This window comes from Cinclus cinclus, chromosome 2 (genome assembly GCF_963662255.1).
Source record: "Cinclus cinclus chromosome 2, bCinCin1.1, whole genome shotgun sequence".
In the NCBI taxonomy this organism is placed as follows: domain Eukaryota; kingdom Metazoa; phylum Chordata; class Aves; order Passeriformes; family Cinclidae; genus Cinclus; species Cinclus cinclus.
This window is the reverse complement of record NC_085047.1, coordinates 59032803-59058115: the sequence shown is the minus strand read 5'-3', so window position 1 is coordinate 59058115 and position 25313 is coordinate 59032803. Positions and strand designations below refer to the sequence as shown.

The 25313-nt window shown below is 38.8% G+C and overlaps 2 protein-coding genes across 6 annotated transcripts in view; one reads left to right on the top strand and one right to left on the bottom strand.

Annotated features, from left to right (window-relative positions):
• ELF1 (E74 like ETS transcription factor 1) overlaps positions 1 to 13048 on the bottom strand; it is a 98067-nt gene extending 85019 nt beyond the window's left edge. The window contains exon 1 of the mRNA XM_062487746.1: positions 10871 to 13048. The gene's annotated coding sequence lies outside the window, so the exon portion shown is untranslated. The remainder of the gene's footprint in view (positions 1 to 10870) is intronic.
• On the top strand, positions 7 to 23311 carry WBP4 (WW domain binding protein 4). Of its 5 annotated transcripts, none has more exons than XM_062487752.1 (10): positions 7 to 130; positions 6595 to 6667; positions 8080 to 8142; positions 8243 to 8366; positions 9167 to 9379; positions 10174 to 10229; positions 13061 to 13127; positions 15110 to 15249; positions 16276 to 16505; positions 18215 to 23311. In XM_062487752.1, coding segments are annotated over exons 1-10 (1176 nt in total). In that variant the 5' UTR covers positions 7 to 128; the 3' UTR covers positions 18423 to 23311. The 5 variants fall into 5 exon arrangements, with proteins under 5 accessions (XP_062343736.1, XP_062343739.1, XP_062343741.1 ...); XM_062487754.1 differs by lacking the exon at positions 7 to 130 and adding an exon at positions 374 to 884; XM_062487755.1 differs by lacking the exon at positions 6595 to 6667 and having other exon boundaries at positions 27 to 130.
• Positions 23312 to 25313: the final 2002 nt, after the last annotated feature.

The following is a 25313-nucleotide window of genomic DNA, read 5'->3' as shown; positions in this document are numbered from 1 at the left end:
GCCGTCTCCACGCTCCCTCCCTCTCCCGGCACCGCCCCATCCTACCCCAGCGGCGCAGCGAGCGGAGGGGAGCGCAGGGCAGCGGAGCTGAGCGGAGCGGCGACGCTGCTGCCGCCGGGGGAGCGGCGATGTGAGTGCCGGGGGCCAGGAGGGAGCGGGTGCAGCTCCCCACCCTGCGAGCCAGGGTCGGGCAAGGCTGGCGGCGTGCGGTGCGGGGGCCGGGCTGGGCTGGGCCGGGCCCCGTAGGCCGTGGGGAGATGGGGACTAGTGGGGCTGTGGCCGTGCCCCGGCTGTGGCCGGCGACCCCCGCCCCTCTGCGTGAGGCGTTACACTGGCCCTCCAGCCCGTCTGCTCCCGTCCGGCCTGCCGCTCTCTTCAGATTGTTTGTTTCTGCTGCGCTGCCTTGCTCTTATCGCCCCAACACACGCCGGGCAGCTTCGCCTCCCGCCGGCGGGGCACTCGGCGTGCCCCAGAGCGGGGCGGGGAGCGCTGCGGGGGATGGGGCCCGTGGATCCTCACCTGCACCCCTTCTATGTATCCTTTCTCGACCCTGCTCTCTCCCTGCCTCTCCTCCTCTCCCTGCCTCTCCTCCTCTCCCTGCCTCTCCTCCTCTCCCTGCCTCTCCTCCTCTCCCCTGCACTTTCCCGCATTCCGTCCCTCTGACTTCCTTCCTTTCCTCTCTCCCTCTCCTAGATCCCCCCACCTTGCGGCCTCCTTTGCCGCCTTTGGTTCTGGGCAAGGCGTGAGGAAGAAAATTGTTTGTGGCTTGGTTTTACCTGGCCATCACTACCTGCTTGAAGCCTTTAATTAGGAAATTTGTGTTAATGCTTGACCACGGTTGGGGGGAGGCGATGTAAAAAAATCTAAGCTGCTGTCTATATTAGGTGAGAATGGCTTATAGAATTGTATGTCTATTTGCTTGTTTCTATTACTTTTCAAAATATCCTAACTTCCATGCTGGAAAAAAAATCCTAACCTGGTCAAAAATTCCTCTAGAGGTCTGTCTGTGGGGCAGTGCTTGATGTTGAGCTGTGCTTTCCAAACTGGTACTAGGTACAGCAGCGTTCTTAATTTTAGTTATTGCTAAAATTATAGCTGAACAGATTCCTGACCCAATTCATGTTGCTGGTTTTTTTCCTCTCTTCTAATTCTTATCATATTCTTCCTGACATGGCCCGTATCCTTCTTCTGCATCTACAGCAGCAGACCTCTGTTCTCAGGAGATATCTGTCACTTCAGATATTTAACTTTTGAAAGCTGACTCAGGCAGTTTGCTTTGGGTTCCCTGTATAAGGATGAAACACACAACTAAGGAGTTCAATGCTCTTCTCAACGTGCTGTCTCTTTAGGATACAAAGAGTGCTGTTTCTGAGATGACAGTTTCCATCTATTGGCAGGGAGAACCGAGACAACCCTACTTCACTGTTTAGACAACAGAAGTTAGAGGAGATGACCTAGAGAATTGGAGCTCCATACATGCAAGAAAGAGGCTGCTTTCCCTAATATCTGTGTGTATTCTTGCACATTAAAAGTATTTGTGGCATTAGAAGTGGTTGAGTCACCATCCCTGAAGGTAGTTAAAAGACAGGTAGTCGTGTCACTTATGAACACGGTTTAGTGGTGTATTTCACAGTGCTGGGCTAAGGGTTGGACTCAGTGATTTTAAAGGTCTTTTCCAACCTAAATGGTTCTGTGATTGTGTAATTTGCAATTTTGAAGAGAGGTCTGGCAAAGCAGATTCATGCAAATACAGGTCAGGCTAAGCAGCTTCTGCAGACTTCCACTGGATATTGTAATTTGTATGTAGTTCACAGGGGGCTAATATAATGATTAAAAAAAGCAGACATTTGGGTTGTGAATAAGAATTTATGGAGGGATTGCAAAAAATACAATTGACTTCAGGGCCAAAAGAGCAAAACCCTTCAGAGAACTGTCATGTTTCATGTGGTTGAAACTCCCATCCTGTTCTACTCTGTAGGAGCCCATGTATAAACATACATATTGCGTGATCTATTAGAATGCCAACAAGGCTGGGGTTAGGCAGAAGGGCAGTCCCACGTACTCGCAGTGTCAGAGATACTCTTTCTTTAGACGTTTTTTAATACTTTAAAAAAGTGGAGGGTGTTTAACTAAGAAGAGTTTTCTAGAGTTGGTACACTATGAATGAACAGAGTTGCTGTGAATTATTTGGGAGTGTTGAGTCATTAGGGGCCATGGCACTGGGACGTACACTACAGTACAAGAAAACATTTTTTATCTTCTCTGCCAATCTTAGCATTGCAATGTTAGGACTCACCAATACAGGGATATTTGAATTAAAATTAGCTATTCTGGAACAGCTTCCCATGTGGGGGAGGGTCTGTTGTGAAATATATGGAATTTTTTTTTGTTTGTTTTTTTTTTTCTACTTCTTTCCATTACAGAAGTATAACTTTTGTTCAGAAGTACACAGTATTTCCAAATAGTGTTCAGAAGTAATAATAGATTCTGTCCTTTTGAGTGGCTGTTGCAGAACAGCCACAATATCTGCCCTAAATTAATTTACTTGTGTAGTCAAGAACTTGAATCTTGTTCACAAACATGTATTCAAGGTGATGTGGTAGCTCTTGAGTGCTCAAACTTGCAAAAAGCTGTGAGATGTTAAATTCTTGTAAAGCGTTTAGAGGTTGCAGATACTCTAACCAAAGAAGACTGCTGAGCCTGTGTGTGCTGTTTTTTACCCCCAAGGGCTTCTGATTTGCACAGATAAATCCCTGATACAAACCCCCTGCATCCCTGCCAGATTTCAGGTCAGAAATTTTAGAACAGAGCTATTCAAAGAAAATGCTTCCAGATTTTGTTTGTACAATAAAATTCTTTTTCATTGTGTTCAGAACCACCAAAATCAGTTGTTTCTCATCCCACCTTGATTTCAGTATGTGGTAGGAACAAAATTCTCCAGCCCAATCTCCATGTAAAGTTCAGCATAGCTGTCTCAGCTCAAGATAGCTACTTTATGAGAGGATTTAAGCTTCCCTGTATAAGAAAAGCTGTTTGCACCACCTGTTGAAACATTAATGGTACAGTAACGTGAGGAGAAGCAGCCTGCAGGTTGAGGATTCAGGGCCCTGGACTTCAGTACTTGAGTTACTCTGGAGGTTACTTCCTGAACCTGTCCTTTTTGCATACTCTCAAACACGTGGTTCCTGCACTGGGATGCATAACCTGGTCACTGCAGCGTAGGCTGTGTGATTCTCCTGGCTCAAGAAATGTGTTGTGCAGAGTATAAATATCTGAGTTGCAGTGCTTTCTCTCTGAGTTTCATAATTTTCCTACCTTTTGGAATGGCAAATGGGGCAGGCATTGTTAATGCAGGGTCGCTACTTGTTCTTTCTTGTCTTCTTGTTCACTCTGATGTTTTAAATTCATTTCAGAAATCTGAAAATGTTTTTAACATTGATCAGTTTGCACTCTGCTGTTTCCAGCCAAGACTTTGTCATCTCATGAGTTTCAAGAAAACATCTTGATGTTAATTTCCTCTTTTTCCTTCCTTTTTCTTTAGCTTCCTAAAATGTTGTACGTTCTTATTCTGAGTAGTATTACCAGTAAAAGTTGAAGGAAAATCACTGATCTTGAGGAGAAACAAATTGGTTGCAAGTTAGTATGGGATTTCCAAGTCCGGATGAGTCTACAGCAGTTTGTCCAGCAGTTGCCCAGTACCCATCTGTATTGGTGCTGCCCTGTTCCCTGGTAGCAAGATACCAAGTTGATTTGCTCAGCCAGCTCTGGAAAGTCAGGCTCCAAAGACACTTGGTCCAGAGCCCCTTGCCCTGAGTTAGAGCTTTGTAGAAAAACTGGCACACCTCTCTGGGTCTGTGTTGCCAAGCTCCCTTTTGGGAGCCACTCCTAGTGAAATGTGTGCAGTGCTAAACCTCAACCCTGCAAACCTGGACAAGGCAGATGTGATGTACTCTAGACTGTCTCCTTGTTTTAGTGAAAGGAAGAAAGGGAGTTGTACTGGTGCTGGCCAGCTGGCCAACCTTCTAGTCCTTAGGAGCCTGGCCCAGCTGGAGAGCTGAAAACAAGAATCAACCTTAACTTCTGGCAGAAGACAGAGAGTCTTAAAAGTTGTACCATTTTGACTGCAATGACTTTATAAAATAGCTGTGTTTCCCATGACTTGTACACAATTGTTCAAGAATAAAAAAAACCTCTGTACTACTTTAAGAGTATCTACTCTCAAGCCTGTGTTTGTCAGATTGTTTCATCAGTCACAGACTTAAAAAATTGTCATGGATCTGAATTGTGACAGGAGCCCATGAAGCACTTGTAGCATCTCAATAAAGTGGGGTTTCACTTCAGTTGCTGCTGCTTTCCAAATATTCCTCTTTGGTTTGCTGTCATTGCAGCACCACTGAAACTTTGCAGCTTCTGCCTTTGTTACAGTGGCAGATGTTATTCAATGGATAGTTCAGCTGAACTTGCTCTTTTTTTTTCCAGTGGTGTGAACTCAAGTAGAAAATCTTTAAGAGAACTATTTGATATATAAGATTCCTCAAGCTCATAAACCACAGAATCGAGGTCATAGGTTACACAATTTCATTAATCATGAAAAGGATTTAGGGTTCTTAGGATATCTGTGCACACTACCATTTACATTTATTTTATATGTAAGAGTAGAGAAACAGCTCCAGTTCTAATGAAAACAAATAGGAGATGAAGCTAAAAGACTTCTATCAAGATGTGGATTTGTACTGAAGGCACAGGTGTGCCCTTATTTTCTCAAGAGTGATTACTTATGTATTGCTACAGTGGTTTGCAACAAATGTGGTGGCCAGCAGCATATAGGAAAGAAATTGGTGTAAAACAGAGCTGTGAAAATACAGCTTGTCAAATTCTCAGGTCTTGAGTTGTGGGTGCAGCTGTACAGTCTTAGTTTTAGCACTCAGGTTTGATTCTGTTGAGGAGAAAGAGCCTCATGTCTTAGGTTAAACTTGGAAGAAGGCAGAGGTTCTTGCACATCCAGAACAGGCAGTGAGGCATTATTTACAATTTGTGTTTTCTGTCAAAATTGGTCCATTGCCATAGGAAGTTCAACCCTGCATTTAGCTGGAAATTTATTGTAGGTGATGTCAAAGGGTTTAGAGACAATTTATAGCTCAAGCAGGAAAAAGGATCTTTAGGTATTTCTGAGGTTTGAATTTCTCCCTCCCACTCAGCTGGTTTTCCACCCAGAGCATCTTGGGCTTTGCCCCCTGTATGTTTGGGTATAAGTCTCAAAAAACCCCTTTTAATTAAATGTGTGACTAAGTAATCACACAGTTCTCAAGTACAGCATTTGAGGATGAGCAGATTTCTGTTTAAATTGGGGAAATCCCAGCTGCTTCTTTCTAGATTTACAGAAAATTGCTTGAAAAACTGTGCATTGCTAACACGCTATTGCTTATAGGTTGATACACTTTTGTGAAGTACCTCCTTTCTACTTAGACTTTCAAATAATCATAGACTCTTGGTTATTTTTGTGTGAAGCGCTGGTGGGAGAATGTATTTTGATACCTGCTTAAATTGTAGGAGTGGAGTTGATCAGGTCTGTTTCTGTAATTAAAGATCTGCTCACACGTATCATAAGGATTGAAGGTGCTATTGTTGTGCATGGAGGAAGTTTTGGTTGTATTGAATAAGAATGTCAGGAAGTATTTTCCTTGAACTTTGTACAGTGGTCTTCAGAACAAAAGGCCAAGATTCAGTTTTTCTGATGTTCTCAGTGTAATTGTGAATATTTTTAAAATTTTGTCCCTCATTCTTTGTCATTTTAACTTAAAAACATAGAAATCTATTGCTCAAATGTGTTCTGGTGAACCAAAGCATTGTGTTTGTTGCTGAAAGGCAATAAGAAATAGAATTGGCTCTACGCAAGTCTCATCTGGCATTAGGAAGCGGTTTTTGATGAAGAAACAGCCATTGGAGGTTGTTGGTTTTATTGTTAAATACTTTGATATACTAACCTTTCAGCTCTGAAGAGTTTTCCCCAAGTTTCCTTGCTTATCTAATTACATGGTTCAGAAATTCCTACATTTTTACACCGAAACATCCAAACAATTTACTGCTTTGTCAGTGACCCCACAGGTCAGAATCTGGTCCAGGATTCACTCCCCACAGTAGCTCAGTGTTGTCCAGAACTGCACCTTTGTGTTGCTGAGTTCACTGTATACAGTATCCAGCATTTTTATGAAAAACAGTGCAAGTTGCACTTTTCTGACCATTCCACGTTTAAATGGGGTGTCTTAGAGCTGCTTGTTTATCTCTGCCTTGTTTTGTTTCATATTTCTTGTTCTTACAGCACTGCCTCAGTTGTAAAAATTCTACAGTTTTTGGAGGTCAGATGGTCAAAATCCCGATACTGAACTGTGCTTTGAGACACAGTTGTTAATACAGCTACTCTTACTGGCTCCCCAGGCTTGGTTTAAAAAAAAAAAAAAAAGAAAATTAGACTTTTAGTATTTAATCACCCAAAGAAGACTAAATTTAGTTTCTGAAGATATATATAAATATATATGAAAACCTGTGGCTTTGGTTATTGTTTCAGATTATACATCTTTTTTTTTCTTTCCCCAGGGCCGATTACTGGAAATCTCAGCCTAAAAAATTCTGCGATTACTGCAAGTGCTGGATAGCAGACAACAGACCTGTACGATGGTCTACCATACTATGTCCATTATTTGAAATATTAGGAAGTTGAATTACAGGCTTTAAACATCACTTTTTGATACCAGTCTGTTGATGCATGAAATTTATTCTATAAAAATGCCTTTGTGATACCTGCGGTGCTTAAAATATATTAAATCAGAGCCACATACCCACCTACAAGATGGTGTGTGCTGTTCTCCTTGGCAGTACAGATAAGGACTAGATATCTGACCCTGCTTATTCTTCGAGTTCTGTAGCTTAACATTTGGTCTGTCTTGAAACTGTCTGCACCTGTCCTTCTCTTTCATGTGCAAGTAGAAAGCAAAATCTGGCATCTGTACTGCTTGTATGTGGTAGGCACAGTACAGCCAGTGCTCTGAGCTCTTAAAGCAGGTTTCTTTCATTTCACACAGCCCACAGAAGCATTACTGGGTTACAGAAAGGTGTTTCAGACTTGCAGGTGCCTTTTGCAGACTACTGGACACATTGGTGTCTTCCTTAGTAGTAAGTTTTGCATTCCTGACTGGATGCCTGGGGTACTCCTAGAGCTGAGCTTCCTCTGGCTTACTGTAAGATACCTAATTAGTTCACGTGAACTGCAGGTATCTTCTCAGAGTAAGTGAAGTACCTGTCAAGGGAGGGATTTGAGCAACTTAAGAAGTTTGTCTCTAAATGAGATGAGTCATCCCAGGATGTGCATCCTCTGCACATCAGTTTGTGCAAAGATCAGGCTTAGGCATCTAACATCTCAACACCCAAATGAGCTCTGATGTTTTTATGTGAGAAGCATGTGAGGACTACCACTGTTGTACCTGAGCTTCTGAACTTCCAGCTCCTGCTGGCATCAGTCTTCCTGGCAGCTTTTTGGCTTGCAGACTGTTCCGTGATCCTTAGTTATCCAATTCTCCCACTTTGCCTTTTCTTCCCTCTCTTTCTCTTTTTCAGATTTTTGAACTTGCAGACTAGTTTAAATTTGTGAGATAATTCTGAAGTGGAGCATAATGTAATTAAGGGCAGTAGCTAATACTTGGAATACTAAATAACCCATATGGTTTTTAAAAGTTTGAATGAAAACAGGGAAAAAATTTTGTGATGATAAATGGAAGGATAGCATGAAGAGGGAACCCAGATTCCCTGTTATTTGTCTCTAGCATGTGTGCTGAGCAGTATTATTTGAAAAAAAATATTATACTATGAAATTTTATAATTTCTCTATTGAATGTTTCTCAGTGTTCCTGTATTCCTGTAGCCATTTTAGAGCTGAAGTGTTTGCTGTAAACCTGTTCTCAGAACAGGTTACATTTAGGCTTGTTCAACTAAAATTAGTCCAAGTAAATTTAAAGTAACTAAAATAAATTGTTTTTAAATTGTATAATACATATTACTTTTCTTGGTTTTTTTCTTACTTTGAAGAGCATTGAGTTTCATGAAAGAGGAAAGAATCATAAAGAAAATGTGGCAAAGAGAATTAGTGAGGTAACTCAAATATCTTAATTGCAAAAATGCTTATTTTTGCTCTCTTTCATTATTACATTGGTTTAATTTATTTTCTTGGGGGCTTTTTCTTTTGTTTTAGATTAAGAAGAAAAGCTTGGAAAAGGCAAAAGAAGAAGAAAACATGTCAAAAGAATTTGCAGCAATGGAGGAGGCTGCAATGAAAGCATATCAAGAAGATATGAAAAGGCTTGGAATTAAGCCAGGTAGTTCATATAGCTGGTAGAAGATAAAAATTGAAAGAATATTGAATAGGAAAGTTTTTGTCTTACATCAGGTTTAGGAGAGAGAGAGAGTCAGCCTCCAGGACTGTTGTTAATTTAAAAAAAAAAAAAAAGGAGTCTGCAAATTGCCAGTAGTAAAAGTTGCAGTACAGAGTATTTATAGCTATGGTATCCCCTGATCCATGGAACAATCTAATTTGGAGTAGAAAAATTAAATAATGCATTAACAGAAAGTTAGGCTGTAGTTGGTGCTTTGAATCAGCAGTGCAGCTTCCTTTGATTAATTTTATGTTTCACTTTTCCCAGTTGGAGGCTAAAGTTCCCATGAGTAGGAGAAGCTGGGTTCCCACTGCTGTGAAACAGTGGAGATGAGAATCTCCTAGTCAGCTTGCAGCTCAGCAAGTACCTTTCTTCTGTACATTGAAGACATATTGTCCTTTAAAAACAAGTTTGGAGTTTCAGGCTCCTGTAGTAGCTGTCTTTTTCATAGCTCTTTTAGTTTCTCTTTTGTTGTTTAGTTAGAGGTGTTTAGCTAGGTCCTTATGATTTTTCTCTTTGTTACTCATCATTTTAAATTTGTACATTGTTATGATGCTATAGTAGTGGTACAAAGCAAGATTCTTTTAATATAGTCTTTTAAGTGCACCTGGTACAGGTATAATGCTAATGATTTTCACTCATGATTGAAAATACTCATAAGAACAGAGTTTCCCATTTTCTGTTGTGCAAGAGTGACTAATATTTAAGTTCAGAATGTTTTAAAGGATATTATTTCCTCTAAGATGACGTAGGTTCCAGTTCAACACAGAGTAAAGTGCAAAGTAACACAGCGGAAACTAAAGGAAAGAAAGAAAAGAAGGAGAAGAAGGAAAAGAAAGAAAAGAAAAAAAAGACACCTCAGGATGCCTCTATGCCACCAAAAATTGAAACAAAGGAGTGGGTGCAAGGATTATCTCCTGAAGGATATACATACTACTACAACACAAAAACTGGAGGTAAAAACTACTGAGGAGCAGGTGCAGATATAATTGTTGAATATAAGTGAGAAAAGACTAGCTGCGTTTTTTTACTTTCCTGCTCTTTCAGTACCATGCTGTTAATTAAAATGTGAGCACTTAAATGGAGTTTTGGTATTTAACATTTGAGACTTGGGTATCCAGAATTTCAGACCAATTTTGCTGTTGATTAGTGATGGAAGAATGTAGTAATTCCACAGTTTCTAGAAATGTTTAGCTTGCCAGAGGTAAAGTACACAAAGATAGCCATGTTCTTCCTGAAGAAGCTTTGTGATCAGGAATGTGAAATAAACTGATTGTGTCTTTCCACATTTATGTGGTTTATCTAACTAGCTTCTCTTGAGGAGCTGTGTGTTGTGATTTGCTTTAGAATATAAAAGCAACCCTCTTTTGTGATTAATGAGAATGTTACAAACTGATTCTTATAAATTTAAGGATTGACATTAGTATTTACTGTAGTCTTTCATAATTTCATAATTTTTTTTTTTAAACCAAATAACCTATATCTCTGTATCAGGCATAGTAAAGGAGTCTGGAGGGTTGTTAGCTCCAGTAAAGCCAGCTGTAATTATGATAATTTGGTTTATTTTTTGTACAATAGTTTGGTCAAGGATTATTCATATTCCAGTGTGGTCTATATATATTTATATAACTTGTTTATATGTGTGCACACAGCAGTGTCACATCAATTAGATCTGGTTTTAGTCAAGATTATTAAATATAAGCCAAATCGAATGATATTAAATAAGTGAATTCTGCTTTTGTTTTTTAAGAATCACAGTGGGAGAAACCTAAAGGATTCCAAGGCAACTCTCAAAACTCACAAATGGTAATCAAATTATTCATAGTTTTTTTTGTACTTGTAAACACTTAAATAGTCTAAGCAATTTACAAGTTGTCTGAGGAAAATTAACTTTTTTGCCCTTTATAAACATAGGAAAATACAATTTTAATATGTAAAATCTTCTATGGTAAGCTGCAGTTTTACTGTAGAAGTCCTATTTGGCTAATTTGTCTGTCAAGGAAAGAGAAGTAATTAGTGGTGGTTGAGTTCCTGCAGAATACACTTCCTTTATGCTTCGACTCATAAAATTGAAAGCTTTTGGGAAATTCTGAATAAATTCTGTTAAATCTTTTTTGAATGAAGTGTGTTTATAGAAACTAAATATTACACAGTTGAAGGAGTTAAGCTTCCTTTATCTAAGGCAACACTGAGATTGCATTGTCAGGTAATTGAAAAAAAAGAATACCCATTTTTTTGTTTGCTTTATGATACAGTTGCATAATAAATCATGTTTTTTACTGGGTTTCTTATGATCATGGAACCTATATGCAAGCAATTATTCAGAAAATTTAGTAATTTAGTACATTACTTAATTTTCCTTATGTGAGGCACAGAAAAACTTGCAGAATAATCCAAAAGTTGAAAAACTTCTTATTATGATTAATGGGTTTTTCCATGATACTTACCACTCCAGGATTGTTGTGCTTTGCAGCATCAAAAACAGGATTTTTCCAATGTTCCTGTGATGTTACATTCTCCTGTTTTCAAGACTGGTGTCATATACACACTTTAATTTGATATCAGTTTTGTTGGGTTTGCTGGTGTTGGATTCTACACCAGAGTTCAAAAAAAGACCTGGTGTTTTCAGAGTGCTTGACATTCTGCAGCTCTGTATCATCACATTATGTGCTACTCTGGCTTTCTGATTCCCTTGTCCTGTGGGTTTGCACAACTTGTTAATCAGCACTTCTACTTTATCTTTCCAGTCAAGGCCTAGTGTTGCAATGTGTCAAGTCAGTCTTACTGTAGCCTTCCACTGGAAGATGTGGTCCTGAAACTAATCTTGTATGGTCCTTGGTACATATTTACCCTGACAGTGAGCTAGTTCAGGCAGTGGAGGCATCAGAGTTTAGGTTAGTGCTTTGGAGACTTATTTCCTTGCTATCAGCATTCTGAATAATCAGAAAAAAATGCCAATGTGGGGAGAGCAGATTGGAGGGGAGAAGGCACTCCCTTCTTGGCAACAATTTGAAGTTAGCTCATCCTAGCCATATCAGAAGCTCACACCTTCAGACCCCAGTATCTCTAACACCACACAGCTGTATTTTGCCATTCCTCCCTCTCTCAGCTCCGTGCCTTCGTCCTGTCTTGAGTTATTTTCGCTATGGCTCAAAACAAGCATTTGATTGCTCCCTTATTTAGTCTGAGCTAAGGATATTGGGAACATTCCAGATCTCTAACAAGGACTCACTGCCCAGAAAGTAAAGGGCATGCTTGCAATATGTTGTGCCAGGAGCCCTCCTGGTTTTACAGCACATTAGGTTTTGCTCAGACTTGGTGAGAGGTGGGGAGAACAGGGTAAGGAAGGGGCATGTTGATGGCTGCCTATAACCAGTTAGACCAACAGTGTGCCTCTTAGCATTTCTGTCATGGGATCCTCAGTGTGCCTAGTGTCAGATATTGTCTAACCTCTAACAGGTTTGCAAATGCTCAGGATCTAACTCTTAAAAAACAAAGGGTTATACTTACTGGGTTTTCTTATCCTCTTTATACTTAAAATAAACTTTCTCTTTGCTTCTTTTGTCAAAACCAGCGCACTGAAACTTCTAAGGGCAAAACCTTGAGAAAATGTGATTCTGAAGGCTTTTGTGCCTTTGCCTGCTCTGAACCTACCAGCAGAATTTTTTGTGTTTACAGAGTGGGTGCAAGAAATTTAACTTCTGATTGTATTGTATTTTTATTAAAAAAACTCCAAAGTTTTAAGAAGAGTATTTAGCAAATACAGAGGTGTGCAAAAGCCTGTCTGTATATCTCTGTATATGCACACACATTTGTTAATACCAAAATAATGTATGGTGAAGTTGCCCAACACAGAGCTTGGCAGTATTGGTACTTAAGGAGCAGGGAAGTAGTCGTGTGTGTAAGAGGGGATGAAAACTGTTTTATTTAAGGAAGATGTTAGGGTAATGGGTAATGACTGATTATACAGCGGTAGCTGATTCTGAAAAAAAATTGCATATCCACAAAGATATACCAGCAAGTTCAGCCACATTTCATGTTTATTTATTAATCAGTAGGGAAAAGAGAGCATTGTTGAAATTGGTGCTTTAGTAAATAAGTAAAATTGTTGGCATGTAAAGTTTGATTCTGTAATTATTTGTTGTAATGTTCTATATTGGGATAAATTTTTATTTGTTTTTGTATATTTAATTTGTGATAATGTTTATTGGTACTAGTTTTCTGTGGCCCTCACAAAGGCCTAAGTTTCCCAGAGAATTGTTTAAGCAGTCTCCTCTAAAGACAATGACACAAATAGGAAATTACAGCCTCAGGGGTGAATACTTCTAGAAAACCCAAACATGTAAAATAATGGCCTATATAAAAATTTAAACAGTACGGCAACATTTATTATACAGCCTCATACTAACTACCTACTGTTTGAGAAATAATTGTCCAGGTGTATTTGCAGTACTTTAAATTATGGAATTCTATCTCGCTGGAGTCAAAGGGAATACTGTCTAACAGTGTTAGGGGTTCAAGCTTTAAAACAGCAGGATGATTACAGACAAAAAGTACTCAGGTTGAACAAACTTAAAAGTGATTCTTTGGCTGATCCTGAAAACTTTTTTACATGAGCTCCTATATATTTTTCCTAGGGAGCAGAGTGGGTGGAAGGTGTCACTGAAGATGGTCATACCTATTACTATAACACACAAACTGGAGGTAAGGAGAACTTACTTTCCAGTTAAACTCTGTTTCAGGAGAGAGGGTTTTCAGAAAAGCTTTTTGTTTTGCAAATAACTGCATTTTTTGCTAAGTTTTGTATTTTTTAAGCTGCGGTCTGAGTTAAAATAAAATAGTTGCTTAAGTCAGCACTGGCTTTCTGGCTGCACTGTCGGTGTGCATACATTTTTGCTTCAGAAGTTTTTTTGGACATTCAACTCATAATTCTAAATTAAACATTTGTCTTTATTACATATATATTGGAATTACAATTTGGAAACTAGAAGAGGGCAGGGTTTTGTGTTGATGTGAATGCAGAACTGACTAAGAATCTCCTAAACTTTTTCTCTTGCTGACATAGCATTGATAAGAAAGTCCAGAATCTTACCTCCTATTTTTTTCCACTTTTTTCCCCCTACATGGGGATCTTTGTGGTATCTCCCTCAGAACAGCATCTGTTTTCTGAATCTGTTGGAATCATTTTAAGGTCAGTGATGCCTCTCTGGAGAGCAAGTGGTTTTTTTATGCTGGCTATGAGTTTTCCTTCTGCAGTTGGTATGAAGTGGCATTGCTAATGATGCCAAGAATAGAGAGGGAAAAAAAAAAATACAATTAAAAAAACTAATCCAAAACCTTTCAGTTTTTCACTGGGCCACTCTCCTGCCCAAATGATTTGCAATTTCTTTTGAAAGGGAAAGGAGATGTTGGTTATTTTTAAGCATTGCCTTCCAAGTTCAGATACATCTTATGCCTATGTTTGCTGTTCTTTTGAGTACTTCATAGACCTATGACACTTGTGAAGAATATGTTTCTAAACGTCACATTTGCCAGAATTTTGACCTGTGAGATTTCAAATTGATCCCTCAGTTTTATATAGCTGTAAGTGTCTTAGGAGTGCTTGAAAATTACTATTCTGTTCTGTTAACAGTAATCCCATCCTCTGACAACAAGACAAATTTTTAACTGATATAAATAGTTATAAGTGTCTCATGTCAAACATGTAACTTAGGCGACTGATGTCTTCAGGCTTGGTGGTACAAGTCTGGGAGGCTGCACCTACTCCACTCTTTATGTGGCACCTGGGAAACTGGACTTGCTCTGAAGCCAGGTGACAGCATTACCCTTAAGGGACTGCTCTGTTCACTGGCTGGCAAAGTTATTCATGGCTAGTTTCTTACATCTTCTTCAAGATACATCTAGGCACTTACATGTTGTGTTGTTTGCAGTTAGGAAAAAGAGTAGGGTTTTTTACGTCTGAAAGCTTATATAAAACTATAGACTGAAAGTTGGTGTACTTTTACCTTATTCTTAGTAAAACCAGTTTTAAGACCATTGAGTCAACTTCTATTTGAATGTTTCTTCTCAGTATATTTACTGGAATGCTACAATTAAATTGAAAATGAGGGTATATGTGTATGTACATATCCTGTATGTACTTCCATGTCTTTTCAGATTGATGTTTGTATTTCCTTGTTTGCTTGAGAGCTCTTTTAATTAGAGACCTAATGTTACCAAGAAAAGTAGAACTAGGAAAGGGTTTCACTGCCTGGAGACCTGAAGCATGCAGTTATCATTCTTTACTTTATCCTGTCTTTGTAATCAATGAGCAGCTCAAATCAAATAGGCACATCTACAGAGCAATTAATTTATTTGTCTATCCTGTGGAAGGATGAGAGGGACCATAGACTTGTGGGTCATGGTTTGCTGTATGTAATGTATTTTCTAAGAGCTAATTAAAACAAGCTTTATCACCAGTGAGCTCAGCTGTCCTGACTGTGTCTCTGCTGGGAAGAAATGTTATCTTTCTGATTATGGTTATTAAAACAAATGTACCAAACCAAACAAAGGCAAAAGCTTTTTGCTAAATTATTTGCTGTATTTTTGCGTAAGGCAGCCCTGTTTCTGAAAGGTTATGTTGTTGAAGCAATAACAAATCAAAATGAGAAGCATAAATAATGTGGTTGTTCAAATGTCTTGGACAGTATCCACATGGGAGAAACCAGATGGTTTTGTTTCATCTTTGAATGAGAAGGGTCAACATGACAAGTCTGCAGAAGCAGCATCTGAATCAGACTCAGAAGGTAGTGAGAATGAAGCAGAAAGTTCAGAAACAAACTTAAAGGTACATTTTCTTCAGATTTATTTTACATGCATTTTATTATACTAGAAGATTATAACTGAATCTTTTGTATTTTATGGTAGGCTCTATGTACTCAAATGAGATTAAAATGTGAGACTGAATGTTAAATTTTGCACTTCTTAATAAAATCAGTCTTTATTCAATTATTTGGCTCATTAGTGGTACTGTTCCAGAATAGAAAGCATGATCTTTCCTTCAGCACACCAGAAGTACTTTGAATTCTACAAGGCATGTGATACTCTCTGAGAAAGGTCATTGTCATCTCTCTGAAATAATCCACAAAATGGTCTGGATTTCAGTGTGAGGATGACTTCAACTTTTCATTGGTAAATGTGACTGCCAGTACATCTTCAGGGAGTGCTTCAGACTGAAAATGGCATGGTTGTAGTTTCCTTATTAAATTGAGAAAAAACATAGCACATAGTACAAAATCTGTATCAATTATATATTTAAAACATAAATCTAAAACTTGAAATGAAGGATGTGGTAATGTTTCTGGTTGGGTTAGATGGTATCCCTGCAGCTGGTAGTTCAGAACAGAGACAATTTAAATACCAAATGTATTCCTAGAGAGGTGTTAATTGTAAAACATGTACTTTTGTATCATTGTGCTTCATTATAAAGTGCTACCAGGTATTAGCAATAAGTGTGTGCATCTGCATGTAGAGAAAGTTGCATGTGAAATTTTTCCTCTTTATCTTAAGATATGCTAAGCTTTGTTTTTAAATGAGTTTGTAAATTTGTTAACCTCAGCCTTGGTAGATGGGATTTTCCTGCTTTAATTTCTTGCAACTTTTAAGGTTTTTTTCATCTATAAAGCTCAAGAAGAAAAATTTCTAGATTATATCATGATATGATTTTTTTCTTTCAAGTTACTCTTGGTTGAAAAGCATGAATAGTAGACGATAAGTAGATAAAAATAACAATAGCAATTAAAATATGTAAAATAAAGCTACATTATGTTTTTATTTAGGCTTTTTTGCTTAAGATAGGTTTTTTCCTCTTTAGAGGAAAGGAGATAATGGTGAAGAATCAGAGGAAGGGAAAAAATCTCCTAAAGCTAAAAAGTTAAGCCCATATGGGAAATGGCGAGAAGTTAAGTCAGAAGAAACCATGGATAAAGAGGAGAGTACATCAGCTTCCCAAGAAAACTCTAGTGATGGATCTAATACAACCAACCCTTACGGAAAATGGAAAGCACTTAAAGAAGTAGGGGAAGACCAGGAAGAAGAAGCAGGGTGAGTATCTTTCTACCATCCTTATTTTCATAATGTTGTTTGCAAGAACTGAAGCTTTTTCCTCTGAATTCTGGCAGAATTATCAGAACTGTGATTGGAAATGTTGCCCAAGTACAATTCTTTTCACAATTATTGTTTTAAGTAATAGCACTCCATTGCAGATAGAAGTGGTGCTTTGGGTTTTGTGTAGAAGTTCACTGTGAGTACAAAGTAAACTCAAGTGATTTAAGAATTATAGTCATGCACTGTTTTTTCAGAGACTGAGTATCAAATATTTTAACGTCATTACTCTGCCCCAGTAGTTCCTGTGCTCTCTCTCTCTCTCTCTTGCCTGTGTCAGACCAATGAACTGCGGATGTTTTCATGAAATGCATCTGACCAGAAGGGTTGATTTGTTTTTCTTCATAATGCCTGTGGTGGATCTTTTTGACTTGTGAAGTATGCTCTTTTATTGTCAGTTTCTTGTGGGTCCCTCAAGGAGTCTGGTGAAAATAGGTTTTGGAGAATGAAAAGAGCCTTCTTCCTTACGCTTACTCCATTCTCCAACATTATTGAGCAGGTAGACCTCTGACAGTGCTCATTCTAAATTAAGCACTGATGCATTTCTTGAAGATAAGAATATTCACCTAACACCTCCTGAACTGGACCAACTGCTCCTTAACTCCCGAGCTGAAAAATTCTTTTGGGTTTCTGGAAAGCACTGTGTAGTAAAAACTGCTTTTAGCCACTGAACCTGATAGATCAGTCTATACTTTAACAGACAGGCTTGAGATGAACACGTGTGTCAACGAGACAAATCCAGTTGTTCGTTATTTACCTTAAATTCAGTCTAGGCACAGTGCCAACCACTGCCAGGAAGTTTACAGTTTGGGATACTGCAACAATCACATTTTCTTGACTTGCCATCATTCTTGTGGCTTCTGTTGGAGCAGACCCATGTCTTCCTAGAAGCATGGAACCTCAGACTGGGTGTAGTACACAAGCTGACATCAGACTAACACTTGGTAGTAGCAAAAGTATTCTTCTGTGGATTGGCCAGTATCTCTGCAGCAGTGTTGTGCTGGTGCAATACCTGTGATTTAGGTAACTTTCTGCCAGCTCTTCGGTTCTTCTCCATCGTGTATTTGTGCCACAGGTTATTCTTGTAGAACACAGTGTTCTGCTGCTGACCCCTTAAAACTGATAGGTCATTTTTAGTTGTGGTCTTTGATTTGTTTGGATCAGTATTGGCTGTGGTCCTGCCCTCCAAAACTGCCTCTCCCAGCTTTGTGTCACTGTCTAATTCGGTAAACTGTGTCTCTCTTCTATCATGCAGTCCCCTCAGGATGGTTACTTGAGGAAGACAACTCAATGGTGTTCTGACTGTGAACCACTGCTACTGCCCACTGTCTACTGTCTTTCAATATTCTTAAATTTACACACATACGGCCCTGTTATCTCTTGCAGGACTGTTGACACATTGAGTGCTTGGGCCATGCTATAAAGTCTGTACAGAATTAGGTGTTAGTTTGTTACTTTTTATGGCAGCCCACACAGAAGAAACAAAAAACAGGTGTTTTTTTTCTTGATGCTTGTCATGATGATGACAAGAAGACTGCATCTAGCTCAAAGCTGTTTTGTCAAATAAAAATAGCTGTTGCTGTCAGCAGTACACAGTGTTGCTTTCTCCATGTAGATTAATACTTTTACATTTTTCTCTCTTCTCCCAGTGACCAAGTGGACCTGGAGCTTCCAAATACAGAGAGTGACGGTGTTGCTCTCCCAGTGCTAGAGGATCCAGAAGAGGAAACAGTCATATTTAAAGAGAAGACAGTCACATCCCTTGGAGACCTGACAGAAGGGGTGCCAACGTTTAAGAAGAGGAAGTTTGAAAATGGAAAATCTAGAAATTTAAGACAAAGACTAAGTGATCAGTAATACTTAACAAATCATTTTAGATTCTGTTTAAGCTAGAGTGAATCAAAAGTTAATATTTTAAACAGGCTTTTATAAAGAAAATATTGGATAGAAGTTAAGGATTTATAGGTATTAAAACATACGTGAGTTTAATATTTTTTTATTTTATTTTGATGTGATTTGTTTTGGAATGGAAGTTTGTGTTAAATTACTTACGCAATATTGTAAATACATGTATTGTTTATTTTAACCATGCCATCCAAGTTCTATTTGCTCTGTGTGTGCTGTTTTGCATACATTTCATGTGGTTTTTTACTCCTTTTCTAGGTATGTGAGAATGTAGTAATCCTTAATCTGACAAAAATGAAGCAGACCATGTATTTTCATAGAGGAGCTGGATCAATAGAGTACACTAGAGAGTAAAATCATCCCCCAAGATTGTTCATGTGGTGTAGTTTCTCCACTAATGAGTAAAATATTATGCTTACTAACCTTTGTCTGATTGCTTGCAAAAGAGTAGGTGGTGAGACTGCCAACATTTCAAACAAATCATTTAGAAGCTGTTTTTAGAAGAGTTAATCTCATCAGTGCCACCCATTCCAAATGATGTTCTGAAAAATTATTTGTGTATCTTCATGGTGAATGTATTAAACCACTGCAGAAGATCTAACCCTGATGAATCCTAACTTGTAGTAACAGCACCAGAGCAACCCCTGTTGGAGTAGACATTTTTGTGATGTCTTCCTGTCTCCTGCTTTATTGTTGTCTACTTGAATTTTTCCTTCCTTTTGCTTATCAACTTTTCTTTTTTAGTCTTGCTTTCTTTTTGTCTCTTTCCTAGCAAAAAAACACTTGCCTGATATTTTAATGAAAAAATACTCTAGAGACTTGGCCCTGCTACAGTATACAGGACCATTTTTGAGGTGGTTGTGTTTTTTCTGTTGAAAAGAAGTGTGTGTTTCATGGTTGCAGTGTTTGATAAGCTGAGAGGGCCTAAGTGTGTTGGAGCTTCATCATTCTCAGTACCATAGGGGAGAAAATCAAAAGATCAGCAGAGCTGATGGCTGTAGGGTCCAAGATGACTTGGACATTTTCTTAAGGATTGTAGTTTGGATTTCTTCACTTGGTGGGATTGGTCTGCATTTAGCATCACCAGGATTTGTTGTCTGTGTCAGAATATAGCTGCACTCATTGCTTTTCTAGCCATCAAACAGTGAACCATAAAGGTCCAAATAATGAGTCTCTTAAAAACTACATCTCTATTCTTAAAGCTCAAAGTGTTTTATTCAAGAGAGTCTCAGTCAAAAAAAATTAAAAAGGGCATGCAGTTCAGGCAGTTGTCAAGAGTCCAGCAAAACTGAGTTGGTAACTGCTGAGCTTGAATTTCTTTGAGAAAACAACTATTAATCTGTTGTATCAATTGAGAAAGGAGTGCAAGACAGGGAATCTGGTTTATTGTGTATTACAGTGGAAGTTGAAGTTCTTTTTTCTGTTATGTGACTTTTACTGTATGTTTAGAAGAGAATTAATTATTGTATTAACCCCACATATTTTCTTGGCTTCCCCAGGGTTGGTGCATTTTGTCTGATGTTTGTTCTGATAAATTTGAAAGTTTGCTCTATTATCTGACCCTGGATTATCATTTAAAGATGCAGGACACATGCAAGGTGCTTCAAAGCCTGAGATGCAGGAATGTACAGCATGTACTCCAAGGAGAGGGTTTCTTAGTCAGATTTTTATGGTTTGTTCTTACTTGAACATTACTCCATGACCCTGCTCTAACTTCAAGTCTCCTTATGTTTGTGGTCAGTTTATTCTTCCAATTTACACTAGTCTTGCCCTTGAGCTAAGTAGCTTTCCTTCATCTAGAATCCATCACATCTTCTCTCTTTGAAATCACAAACAGCCTCCTTGTGTGACAGGATCTTCAGTGTCCCACCAGTACTTCTCTTCACCAGCCTGAGTCTGCCTGAGCCACACTTGAATTTCCCTGGGCTAGTTCACCTCCATTAAGGCCATGCATGATGTCAGCAGTACTTCCTTAGCATATTGGAAGTAACTCTTGACACTTCCCTAAACCTGATTTGCTTTTCACATGACCCCACATGCTGTCTGCCATGGGCACCCTTACCAGTGACTTACCACTATATCTGATTCTCTCTGCTCCTTTGCTTTTTCCAGCTGCTGAGTTACCAGCTGGTCATGCTTTCCTTTCAAACACAATTCTTTTTTTTTCTTAGACTTTTCTTGTACTGCTGTACTCAACCTCCTTCTGTTACTCCAAGCCTAAAGTATATGCATTTCATTATGATTTCTGAAAAGTTGTTTTTGGTTTATTAGTACAGTTTTATAGGGTTTTCTTGTAGGCTCCACTTTTAGGATAGCTTTCCTCTTTTAGTGAGATTCCCAAAACATTAGCATCTTGCCTTTAAAGTGCTTTGTCAGTTTGAAGTGGTCACAGGCAGAGATTTAAGATACCTGTAACTAGATCTCTTGAGCAGATGTTTAAAGATGTCTGAAATGAGTGTTCAAAACTTGTTTCCTTGTGGAGATGCTGTTAGCTGTAATATGAACCGAAGGTCTTTGTATTGTGTTAAATAGACAAACCAGAACATTAGGAAAATAGATTAAAAGTTTTCTTTGCTCACAGCTAGTAAAGTTAGTTCAAATACCATATGTGTGATTTTAGCTGATGTGACTTTTAAAGCCTGCATTTCACAAAGAAATACAGCACTTTGCTCTCCACTACCTCTGAACGTCAGAGACCAGTTAATTCTTTGTTCTTAAGTGTAAATTATATAAAGGGCCAGTTGAATGAATTTTTGTATATCCTAAGCCATTGTTTAATTTTGTACCATGCTGTCTTTCACTTTCCTTACTATATATCTGAACCAAATATTTTCTGCTCTACACAAAAGTACTGTCTTGTGTGAGATTTAAGGCAGACGTTGCTTTTCCAGGACATCTGTTTTGCACATATCTCCTTCCCTTCTGTCCTATCTCCCTACAAGCTCTTCTGCTTTTGGAATTTGCTATAGGAACCCTCTAGGTATTGCCCCAGTTATGCTCCTCATCTGCTAACCCTTCTTTGGGCTGTGCTGGCTTTTGACAAAGGAATGTTCCTTTTGCTGTTTGAGCCGAGTGTTGTCTTTTCTGGCTGATCTATTTTCTATTAGAGTGCTTTTATCTGCTTGCCTGTTTTTATTGCAAGCTCCTTGAGTGAGGACTACACCCTTGGTTTTGTATGATGTCATAGATATTATGAGTAATATGAGGAGAGCCAGAGAGCAAGGGGGAGTCATTGCAATTTCTGATGGTGATTTCTTCTGTGTGGTTTCAAGCCAGTCAATTCACTGCTGTGTATTTTTCTTTCCTTGCCTCGTGTTTTTATCTGACTTGTCTGCTTAGAAAGGCAGCTTCACAGCATAAGACTTGTGCGTGTTTTTTACAGCAGGGCCTGCCTGAAGCTGGTGATGCTTTTAGAAGCAAATATATTGTATACACAGAAAGAAAAATTATTTTTTTGGCATTCGCTATGCCAGGAGCTCTGCAGAGGCTGCTCAGTTTTACCCATGGTATAGAATAATCCTTGTTCCTATTTAGGATAAAATACATTTTTTTTCTTCACCTGGGGATTTGTAGATTGAAAGCCACACTTTCCTAATAGTGTGAAGTTTTGTTTGACCCTCATAGATAAAATCCGTGCATGCAGCATCTTCCAATTCCAATATTCAGTTTTAGAAGTGGGAGGGCTGGTCATTATGTGGATCTGAGCTAAATTCACTAACTTGTGTATGCATAAAAATATTTCTCCTTCTTCTTTTTTCTTCCCTGAAAGAAAATTTATTTTCAGTGCTAATTTTGGCATCTCAGAAAGGGAGTAAAAAACAATTTCATGCTGCTTGGTTTCTTTGATTAGTTTTTTTGAGTTGTGTCTCCCATTTTTTAGTACTGTTCTTATTATTGCTGTCTTCATTGAATTGTCTTCCTCCAGTATTTCCAGATCTGCAAATCTCTATCACCGCTGTGCCGTGTTTCTGGTGTCCTTCTTCAACTTCTCCCCTGTTCTGCTGAAATTTCCAGAAAGTTGTGTTCTTCTGTAGCTGCCATGTGTCCAGGTCCCAGCTCCCACAAGCGCTTCTGCTGCCTGTGTGCACTGTGCCCTGAAGAACCCTGTCTGTTTTCCACAACACACAAGCAATTTCAAGACTTGACTACACGTGCTCTTCTGATTTCCTTGATAGTTCCTTTTCTCAAGACAGATTCCATTCCCTTGCTCGTACTGGGTCTGCAGCCCTTTAGATCCTTTTGCTTGTTGGTACAAAAGTTGTCTCTATACCTCCTTCTATCAGCTGTGGCAACCCTTGGGTTGTTTTGTCAGCCAGACCTCTTTATCTCTCTTCTATCTACCTCTTTAGTGCCCCTACCTTCTACCTGCTAAATTATTTAACTTAGAATTGGTGTTAAACATTTGTGTGATGAACAGGTTTAGTTTTGTGAAGTGTTTCGGGATAGAACTTGAATAGAATTTTCCGTACAAAGCAAAAAATTTTGCAAATTATCATCTCAAAAAGCTAAATTTGCCCAAGAGGATTCCCAGAGAGCCAGATTTCAGAGATTCCTGGAAAATTTGGGGAACCCCCAGGATTCTCAAAAGCTGATTGGATTTTACCTGTAAAACCATAAATAGTCTATGTTAAAAACCAGCAGACAGTGTTGCACAGACCATGGGCTGGAGACAGTGGATTTTAATGGCTTGCTTGGGGTGATTGAAAAGTGTTTGTTTTAGTTTATAAGTAGTGTCTACAAAGTTAAACAGCTGGTTTCTCAGTTGCAATTACAAAATATTGCAAGCTCTTGAAATGGAATTTATATGAAAATACTGAATAAAGCTTTTCATTTGAACAATCTGTGTTACCATTGTGCATCTGTTCAGGGGGTTTAGGGCAACCTGAGAGATTTAGGGGGTGCAGATTCTGTTCAAAATGGCGTCTGGGGTAAATATAAACTAAAATACAATTTACATGTAAATATGTAAATGCTTATTAAAAATAAATACTTTTATTTTGTGGCTACCAACAGGATGTCTGTGTGCCTTCCTGTAGAACCTTAAGCAGTAACTGGAAATTGGTTTGTTTAACCAATTTAACCCTGCGGTTAAATTTTGTATTTAAAACTTTTAACTGAGTTCAGGTTAAGATTTGTTGCAGTTATTGTCAGTAACATTCAAAATAAAGGTGAGTAGATAAGCTTTTTGATTATAACCAACTGTAATTCAGTATTATATCTGTTGGCCTTAGGAACAAGGAGCATTGCTCTGAGAGTCAATACACACTCGACTGAATGAAAGCAGAGGGTAAACTTCCCATCTTTCCACTGCCATGGAAGGGCTGCTGCTTCCAGGCACACTCAGCTTTTGTCTGGCTTCCCTGCTGGCTGGGTGAGATGCTGCTGCCTGAGACCGCAGCAGAGAAATGAAAGAGATCCATGAGCTACATTTCCTATCAATCAGCAGGATCTGCAGAGTGGTGGAGTAGGTGCCTTGCACAAGCTGTGATGTGACAGCCATGGGTAAGGTCCCCAGACCGTGCTGAGGGGAAGCCAGGCAGAGGAGGGGTAGTTCATGTTTGTTGTGACACTATTTGACAGGGAAAGCTGCAGGAGAAAGCTGTTTGGAGCAGAGGAACATCCTCTTGCCCTCTTGTGCTGTTTGTCTCTCCCCGTGCTTTGTTACTGTTATTTTTCCTGCAACTGATTTCGCTGCTGAAAGTCCAGATTGCTTGTAGGAACCAAAAAGCCCAAGTTGAAATATTCCATTCCGAAAACACCTCAGGAATGTGTTATGCTACACATCCCTTCCTTGAGGACAAGTGCTAGGCCATGGTCAAACACAATTTCTCAAGCTCTCAGCTCTTACATCCCACAGCAAGGTTGGGGTGGAAGAGCTTAGAATAAAATACAGTTAAAAGTTGTTTTTTTTAAGTTTGGAGGAAACAGTTTCAAATAATGTGTTCTCAATAAGGAGAAGCAAATATATCTGGTTTTAGCAAAACAGAGCATTGCAGGCAGTGGCCTCCAGTAGAATTGTTTCCACTCTATCCCAAACTGTCATAGCCGTATTTTGCTGACATACACATGTATGTGCATTTGTAGGAAAAGCTTAGCACAAAGACCCTTCAGGATCTCCTGGGCCAAGCTGGCAGAAGGGGCCCAGCTTCTAAATTTCAATATCGACATTTGGGACATCTAAAACTTAGTAAAGCAGGGAGATGCTGCCTGCTTTTCCTCTTTTCATCATTCTTCACAAAACCATCACTAAAAAAGGGCTACAGAAAATTAATCAATCACAAATATCCACAAGGTCTTGCAGAAATATCACTCTCTATCTTCCAGTAAAATAAACAAGGCTCATATTTTTAAACATTTTAATAACATAGTAAAGAACTTCATAGACACTAACTAATCCTGGAAGTGGAATCTTATTATTTAAAAAGTTGTAAGAAATTTCTAAGAGAAACTTAGAAATGTTTGAGAGATATAATTAATAAAATTAATTGGTGCATTTAATTGCACAATGAAAGTGAGCATGGTAATTGGATAACCATGTTAGCTGGATATTCTCCTATTACAGCTGATCATATTAGTTACTGCCAGTCTGTTGGAACTGCAAGAAGTATAAGCTCAGTTGCAGATATCTCTGGAGGGTTCTTTTTTGGGACTGCTTACTGAAAGAAGTCAAAGTCCAAATGAATCCTGAATTGCACGGCAATTAGTTTCCTGACTGACTTGCAGAGCTGCCAATTAAAAAAAAAAAAAAACAACCAACCCAACCAAAGCCCCAAAGCTTTTGTAATTAAAGTGTTGAAAGCAAGCGAGAAATTGTCAGACAAAGCTTACTGATAAGAACACACA

Bases quoted from the DNA above. Each gene is read 5' to 3' on its own strand.
- WBP4 (XM_062487752.1), top strand. The intron at 9,380-10,173 runs GTAAAAACTACT...TTGTTTTTTAAG, and splicing joins CTACAACACAAAAACTGGAG to AATCACAGTGGGAGAAACCT. The intron at 13,128-15,109 runs GTAAGGAGAACT...TGTCTTGGACAG, and splicing joins CTATAACACACAAACTGGAG to TATCCACATGGGAGAAACCA.